This window comes from Aotus nancymaae, unplaced genomic scaffold (genome assembly GCF_030222135.1).
Source record: "Aotus nancymaae isolate 86718 unplaced genomic scaffold, 86718_ANA_hifiasm-v0.15.2.pri h1tg000057l, whole genome shotgun sequence".
In the NCBI taxonomy this organism is placed as follows: domain Eukaryota; kingdom Metazoa; phylum Chordata; class Mammalia; order Primates; family Aotidae; genus Aotus; species Aotus nancymaae.
The window spans coordinates 66,939,818-66,962,378 of NW_026988471.1; the positions used below are offsets into that span (position 1 = coordinate 66,939,818).

Consider the following 22,561-nt stretch of genomic DNA (forward strand, 5'->3'; position numbering starts at 1 on the left):
TACAAAAGAAAATTATCTTTTTAAAATTTGCTGAAATTCCCTAGCGTCTCTACAAAAGACAAAGCACTCTACTCCACTTGATGGAGTAAGTGTACTTTTGAAATGCGTACAAATCATATATTCTTATTTTATTATTTTTTGAAGCAGGGTCTTTCTCTGTCACCCAGGCTGAAGTGCAGTGGTGCAATCATGGCTCACTACAGCCTTGACCTTCTGGGTTCAAGAGATCTTCCCACCACAGCCTCCTAAGTAGCTGGGACTACAGGCACATGTCACTATGCCCAGCTAATTTTTGTATTTTTTTATACAAAAAGTAGAGACGGGGTTTCACCTTGTTGCCCAGGCTGGTCTTGAACTCCTGGGCTCAAGCAATCCACCCCTCTGCCTCCCAACGTGTTGGGATTACAGGCGTAGCCACTGCACCAGGCCTATTCTTATTTTAAAAAGTCACAAGTCTGAGCCCTGATCCTGCCACTGCACTCCATCCTAGGCAAGAGTGAGAACCTGTCTCAAAAAAAAAAAAATTTTCAATCATGTCCCATTTTCTTTGAAAAAGGAATAAATGGCCAGACGCAGTGGCTCAAGTCTGTAATCTCAGCACTCTGGGAGGCTGAGGCGGGTGGATCACCTGAGGTCAGGTATTCGAGACCAGCCTGACCAACATGGTGAAACCCCATCTCTACTAAAAATACAAAAAAATTAGCTGGGCATGGTGGCAGGCGCCTGTAATCCCAGCTACTAGGGAGACTGAGGCAGAATAGTTTGAACCTGGGAGGCGGAGGATCCAATGAGCCGAGATCATGCCATTGCACTCCAGCTTGGGCAACAGTGCCAGACTCTGTCTCAAAAAAAAATAAAAAAAGGAAATCCCTTTTTTTTTTTTTTTTTGAGACGGAGTTTCGCTCTTGTTATCCAGGCTGGAGTGCAATGGCACGATCTCGGCTCACCGCAACCTCCGCCTCCTGGGTTCAGGGAATTCTCCTGCTCAGCCTCCTGAATAGCTGGGATTACAGGCACGAGCCACCATGCCCAGCTAATTGTTTGTATTTTTAGTAGAGACGGGGTTTCACCATGTTGACCAGGATGGTCTCGATCTCTTGACCTCGTGATCCACCCGCCTCGGCCTCCCAAAGTGCTGGGATTACAGGCGTGAGCCACCGCGCCCGGCGAAAATCCTTTAAATGCCTTTTCTTTTAAATGGTGGCTCACACCTGATCCAGCACTTTGGGAGGCAGAGGCAGGAGGATGGTTTGAGCCCAGGAGTTCCAGGCTACAGTGAGCTATGACAATGCAACTGCAGTCCAGACTGAGTGACAGAACTACACCATCTCTAAAAAAAAAGAAAACAACAATAAAAAAACAAAAACAACCCCAAATGCAATATAAAGAAATTTTACTTTGTGTAGAAATCAGGAAGGACATCATATATTTGATAATCTGAACTGAACATTAGAATAGCAACAGGTAGCCAGGTGTGGTGGCTCACTCTTGTAATCCCAGCATTTTGAGAGGCTGAGGCGGGCAGACTGCTTGAGCCCAGGAGGTGGACACCAGCCTGGGCAACATGGTGAAACCCCATCTCTACCAAAAAAAAAAAAAAAAGGTACAAAAAAATTAGCTAGGTGTGGTGGCACACACCTGTAGTCCCAGCTACTCTGGAGGCTGAGGTGGGAGGATCCCTTGAGCCTGGGAGGTGGAGGTCGCAGTGAGCTGTGTTTGCACCACAGCACTCCAGGCTGAGTGACAGAAGGAGACTCTGTCTCAAAAAAAAAAAGCCACAGGTTACTGGACCCTAAGAGTGATGAACAATATAAGGAAAGGTAAAAAGGAATAGGCCATGTTTCATGTTTGTTATTCAGGGAAATTTCAAGTGGGATGGGGTCTTACACACTTTCTATTCTAGGCTTACCAGTCCAAACAACTGTATTCATCCTTTATCTACCAGTGTAGTCCCTACCTCCTCCAAGTTGATCCCCAGAGTTCTTAACCTTCCCTGCACTTGTAGTCTATTACAACCCTGATCTGATTATGACTGATCGTTTTTTTTCTTTTAGGTAACCTAAATCAAGACTTTTTAGAAACTATAAACAGCTATAAAATGTTAGTGATCATTATTCTCTAATTCTTTCGCTAGTAATCAACTTGTAAACCTAATCTTGCCACACCCTGCTTAAATCCTTTCAATTATTTTCCATTTTTCTTAGAAAAAAGGCATAAATCCTTTCAATGTCCTACAGATCTTGTAATGTCTGGTTCCTGCTTACCCCTCTAGTTTCTTAAGGAGATAAACTTACTCCCATCACTGAGCTTCTGCATATGCAGAAGCTCTGGAAACCTTGTCCTTTACTCCTTGTTTGGCCTAGTTAGTTTCTGCACATACCAAAATCTGTTTTTACACATCCCAAATCTGTTTTCACTCTCGGAGAACCGTTACCGTGTTACTTTGTGTGAGACAAGTCATCTCAGTTTGTATTTACATATCGTTGCTTTGATTACTGAACTGAGTATCTCTCTCACTAGAAAATAAACTCCATGAGATCGGCGACGTTGCCACTGACAGGCCTGGGAATACCAGGCACTCAACTGATACCTGTCGAATGTGTTAGGTTGCCTCTTCCAACTATACTGCAGGCATCCTGGTGCCCGCTCTGGCCGGACTGCACTGGGAGTGGCAGGAGGGTTGGGCGCGGAGGAACTAGCCCGCGGATGAGCATAAACATTTTAAGTAGGAAACATTCCTCATTCGGCGGTCAGCTTCTCTGGTCTCGCGCGGCTCAAGCTATGCTTTGTGGGGACGCTGGACGAAGGCTCTGGCAAAGAGAAATGCAGATCCCAGGATCCGCACTCGCCCCCAACGGCAGTCCAGATGCTTCACCCGGCACCCACCTCCCGAAGCAGCTTCAGGTCCCCGTGCTGGATCTCGTACAGCTGAATGACGCCGGTGCCCCGTGCGAAGTTGCCCATGGTCACAAATTTGGCGCTGCAGGGCACCCACTTACAGTCAAACACCGTGTAGTTGAAGCCCTTCTGAATATGGGCGATGATCTGAGGCTTCTCGAAGGCCGACATGGTCCAGCCGATTTCAGCTCCGGCAACCGCCACACCCAGAGCCCCCCAAAACACCAACCTGGAAACCAGACTCCAAACATTGGCAATTTGTCCCTCCTGCTTTCCGTACTCTACCCCAGATGCCCTAGAAAGTTGGCTGTAGTTATCTCCGGATAATGCCAGATGCGTTCCTGCGACCGCACAGAATGTTCCTTCACAACAAAACGAATTTGTTTAGCGCCTTTACCCACTGCCTTTAGCATACATACATATTAGAGATTACAAACTACTTGGGCTGTGAGTGGCGTGGCTGGAGTGAGACGATGAGCATCAGGCATATCTTAGGACAGCCTACACACACCTTTCCATCCCGCCCCCAAATTCTGCAGGTCCCCGACCTGTGGCGTTTTAGGAAAGGGGCGGAGCTGCGGGGGTGGTTGGCGGAGGCTGGCTCTTGCGCTGTGCAGCAGCGCACGTGTCTCAGCCGGAAGTGCCTTAAGAATCCCAGGGTTGGAATCCGAAATGGAAGCACAGAGCGCCGGGGCAGAGGAGGGCTTTACCCAGGTCACCCGCAAGGGTGGCCGGCGGGCGAAGAAACGGCAGGCTGAACAGCTGTCCGCAACGGGAGAGGGCGGAGATGCGGGCCTTATGGACACAGAAGAGGCCAGGCCGGTGAAAAGGCCCGTCTTCCCGCCCCTCTGCGGTGATGGGCTCCTGGTATGTGGCTGGGACCATGGGACAGCGACGAGTCAAGGGCCACAGGCCAATCAAGCCGGTGGCCTCTGGGCTATGTCGAAGCTGCGGGGGGCTGTTTTGCTGAAAGAAGTGATTCTTTGAAGTGTAACTAGTTCGGTTAAAGGAAGCCCTTTGTGGATCAAATGTCATTTTACAACTCCATCACCATCCCTCCATAGTTTCCTGAGTTGTGTGTTCTTTTATTACAGAGTGGGAAAGAAGAAACAAGGAAAATTCCAGTCCCAGCTAACAGATACACACCATTAAAAGAAAACTGGATGAAGATATTTACTCCTATTGTGGAACATTTGGGACTTCAGATACGCTTTAACTTGAAATCAAGGAATGTAGAAATCAGGGTAAGGAAAATCTCAGCCATTTCCCAGTACACCAGGCTTTCTCTCCTACAGAGATGAAAAGGCTTGAATAGACTTTACTTAATGGGACGTATTCTGTTAAATGGTTTTTGTCCAGTTTAAAAATTTACTATATTGAGTTTGAACTTCCCAAATGCCTTCAAAATCTGCATTTGATACAAATATTAGTTGAATTTGTAAGTTAGTTCGGAGATCATACCAAAATACTGGTTCTGCTTCTGTATATCTTTTATAATGTTCTATGTCAAATTGAGAAAGGTCGAGTAAAGACATTGTCATAAATATAAGTAAACAATGAACATAAGTACTTGCTGCTTTGTAAGAAGTATATACAGTCAGCGTCAGGGATATGTTCCGAGATACGTTTTGTTAGATGATTTCGTCCTAGTGCAAACATTTATAGAGTGTACTTAACACAAATGTAGGTGGTATGTGTATATTTGTTTATGTATTTTTTTTAATATGGAAAACCACATGTCCCAGCACCATTACTGAATATCAATCATTTCACCTACTTGATCTGCATTGCCAGTATCCAGTGCCATATAACAGGTTTCTGTATAGTCTTCATTATACTGTAATGAGACCACCATGGTGTGAGCAGTTGGTCATTGATCAAAATGTCATTATGCAGTGCATGACTGTATTTTAATGGTACTCTTGATTTAAAAATGTGTTATTTTGGTAAGAAACATGTACATATATGTGTGTGTATATATATGTACATATATACATATATGTATGTGCGTATATATATGTGTGTGTGTTTACCCCATAGCACTCCAGGCTGGGTGACAGAGTGAGACCCTGTCTCAAAAAAAAAAAAGCCACAGGTTATTTGTATATATGTGTATGATCGTGTGTGTGTATATATATATACATACATATATGTATCATACATATATACACACACACGATTATACATATATGTATGATCATACTATACCAGTCCTGATGATGGTATCAGAATCCTTAAAAAGGAAAATATAATTAATTTTGGTTATCGATTGACAGCATGGACTTTAAAATGTATATATATGATACATATTTTTTTATATATAAATATAAAATATATATTTAAATATATAAAAAAATATATAAATATATATAAATATACATATACACACACATGATCATACACACACATATACACATATTTTATTTTGCTCTTTCGCCCAGGCTGGAGTGCAGTGGCCAGATCTTGGCTCAGTGATAAGAGGAGCCCGCCACCACACATAGCTAATTTTTGTATTTTTAGTAGAGACTGGGTTTTACCATGTTGGCCAGGCTGGTCTCAAGCTCCTGACCTCAGGTGATCTGCCCGCCTCGACCTCCCAAAGTGCTGGGATTACAGATGTGACCCACCATGCCCGGCCTATATATATATATTTTAAATTCCATGCTGTCAATCCAGGAAATAGACATTTAAAATTAATTTACTATGGGCTTTCTTTTTAGGGTGCCAATTTCATGCCAAAATCAATAACCAAAATTAATTATATTTTCCTTTTTAAGGATTCTGATACCATCATCAGGACTGGTATAGTCTCATCTCTGTTAATGGAATATAATAATGGAACAAAGAGGCACTATTCTAAATAGTTGATAAAGTTTAAAATATCACAGAACAAGACAGAGTAACTCCTCTTTGTCCCTGTTGCCATTCCCTCTCATTCAGGCTTTTATGGTTTCCTGCCAAGGAGTCTTGTTTCCTTGTAGGTTTCCCTTACTTCATTGTTTTAAGTCTCTCCTTTCTCCACTCATCAATCTGCCAGTGCCAGATTAATTTTCCCAGACCACAGTGCTTTTATTATGACATCTTGGCATCTTCAACATTTCTAAAGGAAAAAGTTTCTGACTTAACTTGCCTTTCAAATAGGAGATCCAGTCACAAATTTGTCTCTCACCATTTTTTTTTACATCCATACTTTTTAATGGCTTTGCCCTTTTGAAGGAGGTCCTCTCCTCCCTACTCCTTTCTCTTTCTACTTCAGTGCCAGAATCTTTCCAGATCTACCTCAAGTTCTTTCTCTGTTATGGTATGTCCATTTTTCAGTCATATCTTCAGTGCCTAAACTTTTCATGTGCTTCACTGTCCTATTTCTTGCAGAATCATCACTTTGGATTCCACTAACATTTGTTAATGCTGCCATATACCAGACACACAGTGGTATTGCAGCGTGCTCTACATTATTTAGTCTTCAGGATATTCCCATCTTAAAGATGTGAGGAAACTTGGCCAATAAACTAATAAGGGAAATATCAGGCTAATAAGAGAAACTTCCTATTATACTAGTAGGGAACACTCAGGATCTTCCACTCTGACCTCTTTATTTTACTGATGAGAAAACTCAAGACCTGAATTATCTATGGGACTTGCCTAAGGTCACATATAGGATTGGAACTAGGGTCTAGTTTTAAATGTGAAAGCCTCAGGGACTTTCCCATTACACAAGCCCATATGGTTTTAAATTTGTTGAATATGTGGTCTCCTCAACTAGATTGTGGATGTGTATGGGATAGTGGAAATAACGGTTTTAGAATCAGATCTGTGTTTGAATCTTACCTTTTTTTGGTTTCCAGTACTTTCGTTTCCTCATATATGAAGGTATTTGTATCACTTAACATTCCAGGTTTTTGTGAAGGTTAGAGTTATGGTGTATAAAGCGTGTTATTTATAGTACATGTTATTTACAATGGTAGGCATTTTATGAATGACAGTTATTCCTGCATTTATCAAATAAACTTTGATGACAAGATCAGTACTTCAATCATTCTTGATTTCCCCTGTCAGTGTGTGCAGGTAGTTAGGCCTGGAGCTGTTGATTTAGGAAACATCAGCATATAAATGATAACTAAGTCAGAAGATTAAGTCAGGACTCCCAGAGAAGACTGCCTCAAGGGAAAAGAGAGTTAGGACAGGCTTGGGCATTGAAGGGATAGGCAGAAGGTAGAAGTCCTTCAGAATGCGAGAGATTGGGTTGTGCTAGAGGAGTCTTGCTGTTAACCCCAAAATCTGACCATATAGTGCAGTTAGTTATTTGACACTCTTTGAGTGGAACGGCCAAGCTTTGGAGCTGGAAAGGTCTTGTTTTGCAAATGAAATATTGCACTTACCCCTCTAGAACCTGTGTCATACAGAATATATTGGGAGACGGTGGTGGTGAAGGAAATTCTCTAATAATGAGAAAGGACATTTCTAGTATTTTGTTAGAACATTTTCTATTTGATTCTCAACTGTATTTTATACCCTTTTTTGTTTTTTAACAGACTTGTAAAGAAACCAAGGATGTTAGTGCTCTGACAAAAGCAGCTGATTTTGTGAAAGCCTTTATTCTTGGCTTTCAGGTGGAGGTGAGTAATTCCATGACATCTAAAATGAGGACTTGAAAAATACTCAGTGTGAACATTTCAGTGGATTAGGCATTGAAAAAAATAATAAAATAGGCCAGGCGCAGTGGCTCACGCCTGTAATCCCAGCACTTTGGGAGGCCAGGAGTTCGAAACCAGCCCAGCCAACATGGCAATACTCTATCTCTACTGAAAATACAAAAAGTTTATTTTCCTTCTTTTTTTTATTCTTTTTTCACACTTTCTATCATTCCCTAGAAAATACAAAAAATTTATCCAGGTATGGTGGTACATGCCTGTGGTCCCACCTGCCTGGGAGGCTGAGGTGGGAAAATTGCTTGAACCTGGGTGGCAGAGGTTGCAGTGAGCTGAGATCACACCACTGCACTCCACCCTGGGCAACAGAGCAAGACTCTGTCTCCAAAAAAAAAAATAGCTTTCTAGCTCTATTTAATTCCATAGAGCTTTGCACTTGACTCTTTCTCAGGCGTGCAAGTGGAAGGGGCTTCACAGTGTTTGTTTTTATATTATAGGATGCACTTGCTCTCATCAGGTTGGATGATCTCTTCCTAGAGTCTTTTGAAATTACAGATGGTGAGTATGTGGTGGTCTTTTCCTGTGAAATGCTGTGTCTTGTGTCGCTGACTTTGTATTGTGATGTGACTCTCAGTTTTCTAATAGCATCAATTAAGCTGTATTTTTAGCAACTTTTAAAAACATATATACTGGCCAGGTGTGGTGGCTCACGCCTGTAATCCCAGCACTTTGGGAGGCCAAGGCGGGCAGATCATGTCGTCAGGAGTTCAAGACCATCCTGGCCAACGTGGTGAAACCCCATCTCTACTAAAAATACAAAAATTAGCTGGACACCCGCCTGTTATCCCAGCTACTTGGGAGGCTGAGGCAGGGGAATTGCTTGAACCTGGGAGGCAGAAGTTGCAGTGAGACAAGATAGTGCCACTGTACTCCAGCCCGGCAACAGTGCAAGACTGCATCTCAAAAAAATAAAATAAATATATATATACTTGTGTTATTTAGGGAAATTTAGTTTATGATTAAACTTTATGTGGAAGTGGGTGGTGCACTGGAATGACCTCCTGAGGTCTTGCTTTTCTTGTTTAGTTAAACCCTTAAAGGGAGACCATCTATCCAGGGCAATCGGAAGAATTGCTGGCAAAGGAGGAAAAACCAAATTCACCATAGAGAATGTGACACGGACGCGGATAGTTTTGGCTGATGTGTAAGTATCTAATCTTGACAAAATTATTTTCGTAATTTGTGTTTGATCTTTTGTTTTAAAACAGAATAGTTGTATTTTATGTATAATGTTGCTGCTAAATATTTGTCAGTACAGATGCTCCTTATAAACCCATTGTAAATTGAAAATGTTGTAAGTCTAAAATGCATTTAATATACCTGACTTATGGAACATTATAGCTTAGCCTAGCCTATCATAAATGTGTTCAGAACACACATTAGCCTACAGTTGGGCAAAGTTATCCAACACAAATCCTACTTTATGACAGAGTATTAAATATTGAATTCTGTACTAAAAATGAAAAACAGAATAGTATGTATTTGAAGTAGAGCATTCTGAATGTGTATCACCTTTGCACCCTTGTAAAGTTGAAAAATCCCAAGTCGAACCATCTTAAGTTGGGAATCATCTGTATTCCTCTGGGTGAATAGTCACCAACTTTGAAAGAGGCTTAAGTTGAGGAAATTTCAAAAATTATATATCCTTTTCTCATTTAGCAATGAGGAAATGTTTAGAAATGCTATTAAAAGAAATTATTATTACAGATGAAGATTTAAATAATATCTCAGGTCAGGCACAGTGGCTCACGCCTGTAATCCCAGCACTTTGGGAGGCCAAGGCGGGAGGATCACCTAGGGTCAGGAGTTCAAGATCAGCTTGGCCAACATGGTGAAACACCATCTCTACTAAAAATACAAAAATTAGCCGGGCATGGATGGCATGTGCCTGTAGTCCGAGCTACTTGGGAGGCTAGGGCAGGAGAATCCCTTGAACCTGGGAGAAAGAGGTTGCAGCGAGCCAAGATCATGCCACTGCACTCCAGCCTGGGTGACAGAGCGAGACACTGTCTCCCAAAAATAAATAAATAAGTAAATAAAATCTCAAGGGAATCTATTAAATTAGGGGAGAACAAGCAATCAGTATTTCAAATGCCAGTATGAGTCTTCACCTTTTATAAAAGGAAGGGGAATATCGTACATTAGGCAAAGCTAGAGAGCAGTTATATGTAAACATAAATAAGATGATAGGGGCTTAAAGGTGCCAGAAGTGAAGCTGGGATTACCCCTGTCTGAGGTTGAAGCTGCTGTGTTTCCAGTTGGGGATCTTACTGGCAGATGGCTCAGAGATTATATAATACTATGAAGTTAGGAAACTGAACAGTTGACTGAGAGGAGGAGGGATCTGCCTGCGACTAAATCCTGAAATAATTTCATTTAATATCTCAATTTTGCTCTACACTGAAGGACTCATCATTATATAGAATCTAAATTTTATACATTCTTTATACTTTAAGGATAACTATACTACTGTATTGGTGGCCCTCTTTACCTGAAGCCAGGTATATGGTTATATTGTTGATCTTTTATGGATTGAGCCTAGAGTCAGAAATAGGGAGCCTTGGGAGAAGCTGTTTTGAACTAGAAATTTCAAAAATGTGGAAATGCACACCACATTTAAAAATATGGCCAGACATGGTGTCTCACACCTGTAATCCCAGCACTTTGGGAGGTGAGGCAGGTGGATGGCTTGAGCTCAGGAGTTTGAGATTAGCCTGGGCAACTTGGCAAAACCCCTTCTCTATAAAAAAATACAAAAATTAGCTGGGTGTGGCAGCCCACACCTGTAGTCCCAGCTACTCAGGAGGTTGAAGTGGGAAGATCTTCTGAGCCCAGGAGGCTGAAGCTGCAATGAACCATGATCATGCTACTGTACTCCAGACTGGGTGACAGATTGAGACTCTCACAAAATGAAAATAAAAATACTATATGTAGTCTGAGCACAGAGGCCAAGGTGGGAGGAAGGATTGCTTGAACCTCAAAGTTCAAGACCAGCCTGGGCAACATAAGGAGATCCCATCTCTACAAAAAAATATAAAAATTAAACAGGTGTGATTGTCCACACCCATAGCTCTAGCTACTTAGGAGGCTTAGGTAGGAGGATTTCTTGAACCCCGGATGTCAAGGCCATAGTGAACCATGATGGCACCTCTGCACTCTAGCCTGGGTGACAAGAGTGAAACCCTATATCAAAATAATTAATTAATTTTTAAAAATCCATATACAGATGTTCCCCACTGTATGGTGGAGTTATGTCCAGACAAACCTATTATAAATTAAAGATCTTGTTAAGTCAAAAGTTCATTTTTGACTTAGGATACTTAGGATACTTTGACTTAGGATACTTCTCTTTAAAACTTGAAGAGCATTCTGAATGTGTATCACTTCGGCACAATTATAAAGTCAAAAAAAAATCTTCAGTCATCACTAAGTCATGGACTGGCTGAGTAGCCCTAAAAGCTTTTATGAATTTAGAAATCCATGGCTGGGCGCAGTGGCTTATGCCTGTAATCCTAGCACTTTGGGAGGCTGAGGTGGGTGGATCACTTGAGGTCAGGAGTTCAAAACCAGCCTTGCCAACATGGTGAAACCCAGTCTCTACCAAAAATTCAAAAAATTAGCTAGGGGTGGTAGTACATGCCTGTAATCCCAGTTACTTTGGAGGCTGAGGCAGAAGAATTGCTTGAACCCTGGAGGTAGAGACTGCAGTGAGCCAAGATCAAGCCACTGCACTCCAGTCTGGGTGACAGAACAAGACTCTGTCTCAAAAAAAAAAAAAAAGAATTTAGAAATCCAAAACTGTAACTGATTTAACTGATTTGCCAATGAAATTATGATGTCATTAAGTTTATCACTGGTAAATTTTATAAGTATTAACCTAAAATTTACTAGTTGAACCAACTTTTTAAAAGTTTATTGTGGCATAATTTACATACAGTAAAATTCTCCTGTTTTAAGTGTCCAGTTCAATGAGTTTTTGGCTAATGTTTATATATTGTAATCCCCTGACACTCATACAGTTCTCTTACTCTGGAAAATTCCCTTGTCCATCTTTATGGTCAGTTGCCTGCCCCAACCCTGTTCTGGGACAACCACTGCTCTAATTTCTGTCACTTTTATCTTGCCTTTTCTAGAAATTCACAGAAATGGAAATACATACTATATAGGCTTTGCTGTATGACTTCTCTTAATTAGCATATTATTTTGAATTCCTTCATTTTGTTGCGTGTATCAGTAGTTCCTTTTTATTGGCAAGTACTATTTCATTGCATAGGTATACTGTTGATCCTTGAGTATTACAGGGATTACTGATGCTGAACCTCTGACATGGTTGAAAATCCATGTATGACTTGACTCTCCCAAAACTTAACTACTGCTGCTGGCCGGAAGTTATACCCATAACAAACAATTGATAAACACATATTTTGTATGTTATGTGTATTATATACTGCACTCCTTCATAAAGTAAGCTAGAGAAAAGAAAATGTTATTAAAACTCATAAGGAAGAGAAAATCGATTTACTACTCATTAAGTGGAAGTGGATCATCATAAAGGTCTCCATCCTTGTCTTCATGTTGAACAAGCTGAGGAGGAGGAAGAGGGGTTAATCTTGCTGTCTCATGCGTGGCAGAGGTGGAAGATGTGGAAGGGGAGGCAGAAGAGGCAGGCATATTTTGGAACTTTATGGAAATACATTATAATTTCTGACTTTTTTATCCTTTCACTTCTCTATGGGGTACCAATCCTCCTCCATGGTTTTAGTTCCAGTGCCCATATCATAAAGGGATCTGTCATAAAAGACATCAAAAGAATCTTAAATAATCAGAAACCTTCTGCCAAATTGTCTAATGTCACCCTTTCTGACGCTGCTGCTTCTCCATCATCCTCCTCATCACCTGGCACTGCTTTGGAAGCACTCACCTCCATCAAGTTGTCTTCCGTTAATTCCTCTGGTGTGTCTGTTAGCTCTTGAATTTCTCTGAGATCCATATCTTGAAACCCTTCACCCCTCACTTTTTGCCATATCCACTGTCTCTTTCATAATTTCTTGGTTGGCTCTGTTATAAATCCTGTAATGTCATATAAAACCTGTGGACATGTCCTTCTCCAGCAGAAATTTATAGTTGCAGACATGAGGCTTTCACAGATTTTTCCATAATAATGACAGTGTCTTCAGTGGCTTAGTCCTTCCAAACTTTTATTATGTTCTTTCTTTCAAGTTCTATTCCATATCATTGACAGTATTTTTCATAGAGTACTGTGTGTAATGAACCTTAAAGGTCTTCATGACTACCTGATCTGGAGGCTGAATTATTTAGGGGCAAGGAGACAACTTTGTTGCCTTCTTCTCCCAGCCACCCAGAACCCCATGAGTTCAGCATTGAACTCATGGGATTGTGGGTGGCTGGGACATAGCTCAATATCAGAAGAACTTTAAAACGCATTCCTTACTAGCAGGATACTTCCTGACTTCAGGGACAAAGCATCGATGGAATCAATCCAGAAAAAGAGCTCTCTTTGTCCAAGCCTTCTTGTACATCCAAAAGACAGGCCACTGGTGTTTACCTTTTCCCTTTAAAGACTGGGGTTAGCAGCTTTATAGATAAGGGCAGTCCTGATCATAAACCTGACTGCATTTAAACAAAACAGTAAAGTTAGCCTATCCCTTCCTGCCTTAAATCCTGGTGCTTGCTTCTCTTCTTTACTAATAATTGCCCTTTGTGACATTTTTTTCCTGAACAGGACACTTCTCACGTTCACTACAAACCTGTTGAGGCAGATGCTATTTCTCTTCAATGATTTTCGTAATGGCATCTGGGAACTCGTCTGCTGCCCCTTGGTGACCAGAAGCTGCTTCTCTGTTAGCCTGACATTTTTAAAGCCATATGTTTCTAACATTATCAAACCATCCTTTGCTGGCATTAAGTTCTCCAGCTTTAGATCTTTTACTTTCCTTTTTCTGTAAGTTGTCACATAATGACTTCATTTTTTTCTCAATCATATTAGAGTCTATAGACATGTCTTTCTTAGAACAATCCCGCACCCACATAAAAGCTACATTTCCAATTTTAGATTGTCAACAAAAGAATCACAAAATCTATAAATTCGGAGAAGAAACTTTATTTCTTATAAAGGGTTGCAGTCTGCAGAGTGGCTATTCTGACAGGCTGGGAAGTGTAGCCTTCAGCAGAGACCAAAAGCAGACACTTTGAAGAAGGAAAGGATGAGACAGGGATTTATGCTGAATGGGTGGGCCAAGTATACTTAATTTAACAGGTTATAGGAGGAGCTATGAATATTTATAAGAGAGGTCCTAATGCATGTATACTGAATAAATGTAACATACAACCTCTGGTCGCTGTGAGGTGGAGACTTAACATTTAAAATACATGACAGTTAGACCCTGTATGTTACAAGATGAAGTAGGGACAGGGACAGGAAGGCACTGAATACATTGCCTCTGGAAGCAGGTAGAACCAGTCCATCGTCAGTGGCCTCTTATTAGGAGAATGTTACTGGAATAAGTCTCTTGTCCATTCAAAGCTGTAGTTATGGCTTGTAGAACAGGGCATGGGAAGAGGGAAGCTGGGGTCTATCTGTATCCAGCTATTGGTGAGCTGTTATTGTTTTAATATTGTTTATCACAAGGCCAGTGCTTGTAAGCTGCTAGAGAAAAAGAAAAATATCTGTGGCAGTTAGAATGTTTACTCCTTACGTGTAGGGTGTGTGGCTTAACCCTTGCCTGGGTGGTCTTAGGTCTTGTTTACAATTTGATATTTTATTGCCACGGTCTGTTCTGTCTTGCTTAGAGGCTTTATTTTTGTTTTATAAGATAAAGGGGAATTTGGCAGAACTGCAGGTGTTTCACATCTGCTGTTGTAGCTGCAGTGACAGCTTCATGAATTTCCTTTTCATGAATTTTATGAATTTTTGATTCATGAATTTTCATGAATTTTACAGTGGTCCTATGGTAGATTCATTTATCTTGAAGTGGCAGGCAGCTGCGGCTGCAGGCCTCAGACAACAGTATGTATCAGGCAATTCAGCTTTTTCCTGTACTGTCATGACTTCTGTGCTTCTTTGGAGCACTTCCAACAGCACTAGTGGCACTTCGTGTGGGTTCATGGTGTTACTCAAAGCTTACAATATTGCATTAAAGATTAAAAATAGGCAAGAACGGCGAGAGATCACTTTTTACCGTGATAGACAATTTATTGGAGAGTCAAAACTGCTTGTGGGAGATGATTAGCATCACATGGCATTTTAAGTGGATACTTACAACACCTGAGGTCACCGCAGAGCAATAGGCAGTGGCTGTGAAATTATTACAGTACAGTATGCACTACAGTTAATTTTATGGAGTTATGATTTCATACCGCATCTTTGCATTTGTTTCCATTTCTCTAGACTACAAATGGCAACATATATGGTATGTGTTTGTGTGGGTAAGTTTTGATGAATTTTAGCTTTTTATAATAAATTTGTGTATATTTTATGGTAGTAAATGATAAAATAGACTAGTACCTACATACAATTTATACATTCATGACATAGCTTTTTCTTAATTTTTTGGACATTTCTACAATACTCAGCTCCTCTGAATTTTTTCAAATCTCAACTGGACCCGTGCAGTTCAAACCTGCGTTGTTCAAAAGTCGGCTGTGTTACATTTTGTTCATCCATTCACAGTTGCTGGATATTTGGGTTGTTTTCAGTTTGTGGCTATGATGAATAATGTTGCTATTGAATTACTTACAAAGTGAGTTACAAACTACTTGAAATGAAGAGATGTACTGTCTCTTGCTTTTGCTATACACAGGCTAGTTAGAAAATCCATGTTTAACAGTTTATATTAATTATAATAAAGCTGTTAAGATGGGCTGTTATGTACCTATAAATGTTATTTTTGATGAGTTGCTAATAACCTGGCAAAATATAATGTGAGCCAGATAGAAAACTAAAAATAATTGGTTCCAGGCATATTTAGTATAGCAGATGGGAAATGATGTTGCCTATGTGTCTTGAAACCTCCATTCCTTTCCAACTATTGCCCCATTACTTTGGTTCTTTCTGCGGCAAAACTATTCCCACTTTATCTGTTCTTGTTGTCTTTATTTCCTCATCTTTCATGCTCTATTTTAAATAATTTTAATCAAAGTTAAACATATACGTAGTTTGAAAAAGCCAAAAATTTCTGCTGCCTACCTCCATTTCACCCTTTTCAGGGGAACCAATTTCAACTATTTTAGCTAAATTATCCTGTATTTTCAGATATTCTGTTCATGTACAGCCTCTTGTTTTATTTTTTAGATTCACTATTGACTTTCTACCATGAAAAATGAAGATTTAGCTGTCTTTCACCCCCTTATTTCACCATACACACTCAGCCTTTCTGACACTCCGATTTATTCCTCTCTGTCCTCCTGATAGTCCCCTTGTGGTTTTTGTTAGATTAGTGTTGAGTATTACCTGAAAACAAAAATCAGTGCTCAGTGTACTTACAGCTGAGCCAGGTAAAACACTGTGACTGCCTTATCTTTCTTTTGCAGCATTGTTTTCACTTGAGGAAGTAACTCTTATGTGTCTATGTGCTTTCTTCATTTTCAGTGTACTAATTCATAATTCAGTAAGAAGCTAGACGTTGTATCTCCTCTTGATGTATTCGAATGCATCTAAAATTTGAGAAACCTCTCCTGGAGACATCTATTCCAAAAGCGCCCCCATGTTGTCTGCCTGCATTCTGGCTACACAGCCATCATCCTGGATTCCCTGTGCCCTTGGCCCCTCTGTGTTAGAGTACCCTGGCTCTTGGAGTCTCTGTCCTGGAGTTCTGCTTCTTGATATTCCCACTGCTGATTTGACATCAGTTGACTTGGGTCTGCACAGTCAGTTCCATCTCATCTATCTACTTTCCAAAATCTTTCTGGATTTTGTTACTGTTATCACTTTCTCCTTCTCATATTTTAATTGTCATTTTAGTGGAATTTGGGGAAGGAGCATCTGTGAATGTTTGTTCCGTTCATCTGCAGGTGTCTGGAGGAAGAGCATTACAGAGGAAGGGAGAAGCACAGAGGTCTTGAGTTGAGGGCACATCTGGCAGTTGCCAGTGAGCAAGGAGCTTGGCTAAGTACAAAAGGAAGAGAGTGGAGAGTGATAGATAAGGCCTTGAGGTCATCATAAGGACTTTGGCTTTTACTCTGAAGGAATAGAAACTCTTTGGGTGATTGTGAATAGAGGAAGGGAGGTGGGATGTGAGGGGGCGAGGGGCATGAAGGTAGGTAGGATCCATAGATGGGAGGTCCTGGTGGGAGTAAAGGATTATTGGTGTTGATATGAGCTGGAATGACAGAAAGTGGTAGAGAGAAAGTTGGATGTTTGAAATTGAAATTATGAGGGGTTGCAGCTTTTGGTATTGACCAAGTTCAGGGTGTGACCATGGATGTAAGAGGCTGGAGTAGGGTGGAAAACAAGACCCCTTGTTGGCATAAAGGATATCAAGGACCCGAGAGGCTGGCATATTGGGATTATCATCTTCACGGGTATTGACATGATCGAGCATGGTGATGGGAATAGCAAGAGAAAGGCAGTGAGCCAGGAGCAGACCTCTTCACAGGTGATCGATCTGCAGGGGCAGGTGAGGACCGCAGCCAAGCAGGGTGGTAGGTGATGTGGCCTGAGAGCAGATCCAAAGCCAGAGGGTTTTTAGGGAGGCAGGAGGGAGAGCATGTGGTCTGGATGTGGCATGAGGAGCCAAGGCACCTGCTCCTCCCCTAGGCCCAGAGATACCTGGTTTGTGGAGGAAAAGCTGGCCACCACTTGAGAACTGGCCTTAGTTAAAACCAGAAGGTGAAGGGAATATTAACAGGGGTTGAAGATATAGAAGCTTTAGCTGCTAACTGTTTTGCAGGGCATAGTGAAAACAGTTTGGAATATGGACTCAAAAAGGCAAAACTGTATCGTCAGTTTTGTCATTCAGTAAAGAATGCCCATTAAAAGGGTCTGGATGATCCTCAGACCCCTGAAGAAATTTAGATAATCTTTAGAAAACTCTGTGCAGTTGAAAACCAATTGTGTTGAAATTGAGTTCAGTACTGCATTTTTCTGGGTATTCACTAACCAGCTCTGCCAGAGTGTCGTCTTGGGCAGGCTTTTTGATTTCTTACAAACTTCTTTCCTGATCTGTAAAACAGGAATAACGTCACCTGATAAAGGTCATGTGAGGATTAAATGAGGGCATGCATAGAAAGCCTGGCACATAAAGCATTCGCAGGCTGGGAGCCATCATTAACTAAGAATCTTCACAGACTTTACTTTAAAACAAATTGCCTTTTCAAATAATTTTTTATTGGGATACAATTCATATACCATAAAATTCACCCTTTTAAAAAGTGGTTTTTAGTATATTTGTGGAGTTGTGCAGCCATCGCCAGCATTTCTGGAGTACAGGACTTAGGTAAGTAAATGCTTTTTTGTTTATAATGTGTCTTTTTTGTTGTTGTTTAAAGAGGGTTTTGCTATCACTCAGGTTGGCATGTAGTGGCACTCTCTAGGCACGTGCTACCATGCCCATCTGTTTTAACTTTTGTGTAGAGATGGGGTCTCATTATGTTGTCCAGGCTTGTCTCAAACTCCTGGACTCAAACGATCTTTCCACCTTGGCCTCCCAAAAAGTGCTGGGATTATAGGTATGAGTCACGGCATCTCAGCCACTAATTTGTCTCATTTTATTTCTTTCAGGAAAGTTCACATCCTTGGCTCCTTCCAAAACATCAAGATGGCAAGAACTGCAATTTGCAACCTAATCTTGGGTAATAGCAGTTTCTTTCATTGTCGTTTTAATTTTGGAAGTCAAACTACATTTGCAAAGCAGTTTAGGGTAATTAGGGTAATATTAAAGATAGCAAGTAGACACCATTGGGAGATGGCAAATGTGGGCCTAGAGAAAGAATCAGAAATTTTTTTTTTCTTTGAGACAGTCTCGCTCTGTCGCCCAGGCTGGAGTGCAGTGGTACGATTTTGGTTCACTGCAGCCTTTGACTCCCGGGTTCAAGCAATTCTTCTGCCTCAGACTCCTGAGTAGCTGGGACTACAGGTGCATGCCGTCACGCCCAGCTAATGTTTATGTTTTTAGTAGAGACGGGGTTTCACCATATTGGCCAAGCTGGTCTCAAACTCCTGACTTTGTGATCCGCCCTCCTTGGCCTCCCAAAGTGCTGGGATTATAGGTGTGAGCCACTGCACCAGACCAGAAGTAGAAATATTTTTGTTTAGATTCCATTTGTTGCAAGAGAAGAGAAAGTGTTTATTGGGTAATATTGCTTAAATCTTTGCTGCTTTCCTGATAAGCTACAGAGAAAAACCATTCTAGAATAGAAGGGAACGTCACATTTTAGGTTCAACAAAGGAGCTGCAGAACAGCTTCAGGCAATTTAATTGATCCACTTAACCCATTTTCTTGATTCTGCAGCAAAGTCAGTACCTTCTGATAAGGTACAGGATCTTAGCGGCTTGCTCAGAAAACATGTGGGATTCCCTGGTTCTCGGGTCTCAGTGATTGGCTTCTTTTTGAAATATTTTGACAACTCAGTGCTTTTTGATCCTAGAAGTTTAAAATAGTTTTTGGAGAATATTTGGGTATTATTTCCTTTAAGGTTTTTTTTTTTTTGTAATTTCCAATTAAAGAAAATGTCTGTTCTTTTTAGAGTTCTAGACCCTTTTTCATGTACAGTCTGCCCTCTGTATCTGCAAGGTCCACATCTGCAGATCCAACCAACGGCAGATCAGAGACTCAGAAAAAAATAATAATAATGGCAAAAAAAAATACAGATTTCAAAACAATACAGTATTAACAACTATTTACATAGCATTTACATTGTATTAGGTATTATAAGTAATCTAGAGATGATTTAAAGTATATGGGAGGATGTATGTAGTTAATGTGCCTATTTTTTATATATGAGACTACTTGAGCATCCAAGGATTGTGATGTCTGTGGGAGTCCTGAAACCAGTCTTCCTTAGACATTGAGGGATAGCTGTAGGCTCTGTAAATGTGAGTCTATTTGTATATATACTTTTTTCCTCCCGCTTTGCAGGAAATCCTCCTTCCAAGGTTTATGGAAATATTCGAGCTGTGGCTAGCAGATCAGCAGATCGATTCTGAGTTCCAGTCAGAGACTTTTTATCTTGCCTTTGGACTGTGGAGAAAAATATTTTACGAGTGGTCACAAGAAACCACCTGAAGAATTGCAGTCATTTGAAGCCTCCATCCTTTCTTCCATTCTCAGCCAGAAGCATAAACAGAAAAGAAAGGTTTAAGAGTATTCACAATGAACAGGTTTTAGGATAATTTAAATATCAAAAATTGATTCTATTATTATACCTGCACATTAAATATAATTTATCATTTCTTTGAAATCACATACAGCAGATTGCATAGTTTATAATCCTCTTGGAAACTTCTTGTTTAAACAGCTCTATGTGAATTTATACTTTTATAAATTCATAACTTTATAAAAATGTATAAACATTTCTTCTTTATAAATTGTAATTTAATAGATTATCTTAGAAAAACCTCTCTGAATGATGACCCCTCCTTAATACTTGGTGATGTGAATAATTTTTTGTGGGGGGGGACAGTCTCACTTTGTCACCCAGGCTGGAGTGCAGTGATGCAATCTTAGCTCACAGCAACCTCTACCTTGTGGGTTCAAGTGATCCTCCTACCTCAGCCTCCCTAGTAGCTGGGACTACAGGCATTTGCCACCACACCCAGCTAATTTTTTGTAGAGATAGGGTTTCACATGTTGGCCAGGCTGGTCTCGAACTCCTGACCTTAAGGGATCTTCCTGCCTCAGCCTCCCAAAGTGCTGGGATTACAGGCATGAGCCACCGTGCCCAGCCTTGATTTATGAATATTTGAGAGGTCATAAGCAGTTGTTTTGGCTGTATTATACTGTGTGAGTCAGTAAGAGCTCATCTTGGAACCTGTTTTGCAGTTTTAAAAACTGAAGAACTACATCACAGGGTTGATGTGAATAAAGTTTTATTTTTAAAATGAGCATTTAAAGAACGTATACATAACCAATGTTGGATATACAGATGCTTCTCAACTTATGATGGGTTTATGTCCAGATAAGCTCACTGTGAGTTGAAAATACCAAAAGTTGAACATCATAGCTTAGCCTACCCTAAAAGTTGCTCTGAACACTACATTAGCCTACAGTTGGGCAAAATTGTCTAATACAAAGCCTATTTATAATAGTGTTGAATATCTCATGTAATTTTTGAAGATTACACTGAAAGTGAAAAACAATGTTTGTGTGGGTACTTGAAGTATGGCTTCCACTGAATAAATAATTCTAAAATTGAAAAATAAGTTAGAACCATCCTAAGTCTGTTTCCTCTACGTAGTAAAGGTGAAATGATAAAAGAATGTTTTTCTCACCCAAAAAACTATGTTCTATAAATGCAGATTTGCTCATTTCTGCCTGTTTAAATAGTATATGATTATTTTATGCATTGTAAAATGGAAGTGACTTAATTAAACGTGACTGATAATTCTCTTGTGTATCTCTAAAACCCTTGATGAAGACGTAAGCGTCGGTGATGGGAGTATTAGAAAGTTCACGTAAGAACTAAAACATTGTTAAGCTTGTTTCCTTTGTGTCAGTTAAATGTGCCACTGTTTTAAGATAGTTTGTACAGTGCATGGGAAATTTGTTCATTTATGCTTTTTTTGCAAAATACTTGAGAATCCAACTGAAAATTGCTGCATATGTCCCACCTCAAATTATTATTTTTATCCTTTGGCAACACCAGCATGGAGCAAGGATGTGTACAGTGATACCAGATCCCTTTACTCATACCTTTTTGTAAAAGACAAATACTTGGGACTTTTTTATTCTGAGTCTGTACAGGTTTCCAGAAGTACTTGCCTACCTTTATCCTTCACCCAGGAAGTTATATTCAAAACTGTGACTACTTAGTATACTTTCCTGGGGAATGGGTCCATGCCTTCAATCAGGTTTTCCAAGCACATGGACTGTATTGAACCATTGCTAGGTAACCATAAATGTTTTGAATCAACTTTCAAGGAACAGAGGCAGGAAGTTAAAAGCATCATTTCAGTTGGGAAAATACGGGTTCTCTGTATTAAAGGGAAACATTTTGGCATTGCCCAAATTACTTCCTTTATCCTTTATTATTTCTTGTGTAATTACAACTGTAATACAAGAGAGCAAATATATTTTCCTAGCAGCTGCTAAGATTTGGAATGCTGAACTTTGTTTCAAGAACTTGCTTTGCTCCCCTGCCCCACTTAGTTAAGTGCTTGTATCTCCTGTTCCCCAGTAGTAGTAGTACTACTTGGGGCTTTTGAAAGGGAGAGACGTTAGAGGGGAACCCAACTAACTCGGGATGGAAAGGAGTAGAGGTAATAAATTTGACTGTCATACTGGCAGTTGATCTTAACAACCTGGATCAAATAACTTCAATTAAACCCTCTCTAAGGCCAAGACACTAAGTCTGAAACTTCCAACCTTGTTTCTATGGCACTTGTCAAGCTATGTTGTAATTATTGTGTCTGCCTGCCATCCTAAGGCCTTTTAGGTACAATTCCTGACATATACTTTACATATATATATTCACTGATACATTGCCGAGGGTATGGGCCTGAGAGAAGAGCATTTTCTTAGGTATTTGTGGCTGACAAGGGAGGAGACCCATGGGGTTTCCTCCTAGTCACTCCCTCCAGAAAATCTGGGCTTGAACTCTCATGCCACCTAGAATAAGATGGTAGATATGAAAAAAAAGCTCATGCTCCTTGGATAGTCATCTTGTCTATTTTTACAACTGTTAGAAGTAGGTTTAAAAAAAAAGAGTTGGGTGCGGTGGCTTAAGCCTGTAATCCTGACACTGGGAGGCCAAAGTGGGAGGACTGCTTAAGCCCAGGA

At 40.5% G+C, this 22,561-nt stretch overlaps 2 protein-coding genes across 4 annotated transcripts in view; one reads left to right on the plus strand and one right to left on the minus strand.

The window, feature by feature from the left end:
- The window catches only part of DNAAF10 (dynein axonemal assembly factor 10), a 30,215-nt gene extending 27,029 nt beyond the window's left edge, over positions 1-3,186 (minus strand). Inside the window, exon 1 of one of the 3 annotated variants that reach the window (XM_064364192.1) lies at positions 2,887-3,186. In XM_064364192.1, coding sequence (XP_064220262.1) covers positions 2,887-3,069 — 183 coding nt within the window. In that variant the 5' untranslated portion in view covers positions 3,070-3,186. The remainder of the gene's footprint in view (positions 1-2,886) is intronic. The other 2 variants (XM_064364190.1, XM_064364191.1) reach the window with 2 other exon arrangements.
- Positions 3,187-3,475: 289 nt separating this feature from the next.
- On the plus strand, positions 3,476-21,169 carry PNO1 (partner of NOB1 homolog). Its single transcript, XM_012475599.3, has 7 exons — positions 3,476-3,765; positions 3,993-4,142; positions 7,431-7,514; positions 8,045-8,105; positions 8,634-8,751; positions 18,346-18,416; positions 19,703-21,169. Exons 1-7 carry the CDS (start codon positions 3,571-3,573, stop codon positions 19,768-19,770), a joined length of 747 nt encoding a protein of 248 aa, XP_012331022.2. The 5' UTR covers positions 3,476-3,570; the 3' UTR covers positions 19,771-21,169.
- Positions 21,170-22,561: the final 1,392 nt, after the last annotated feature.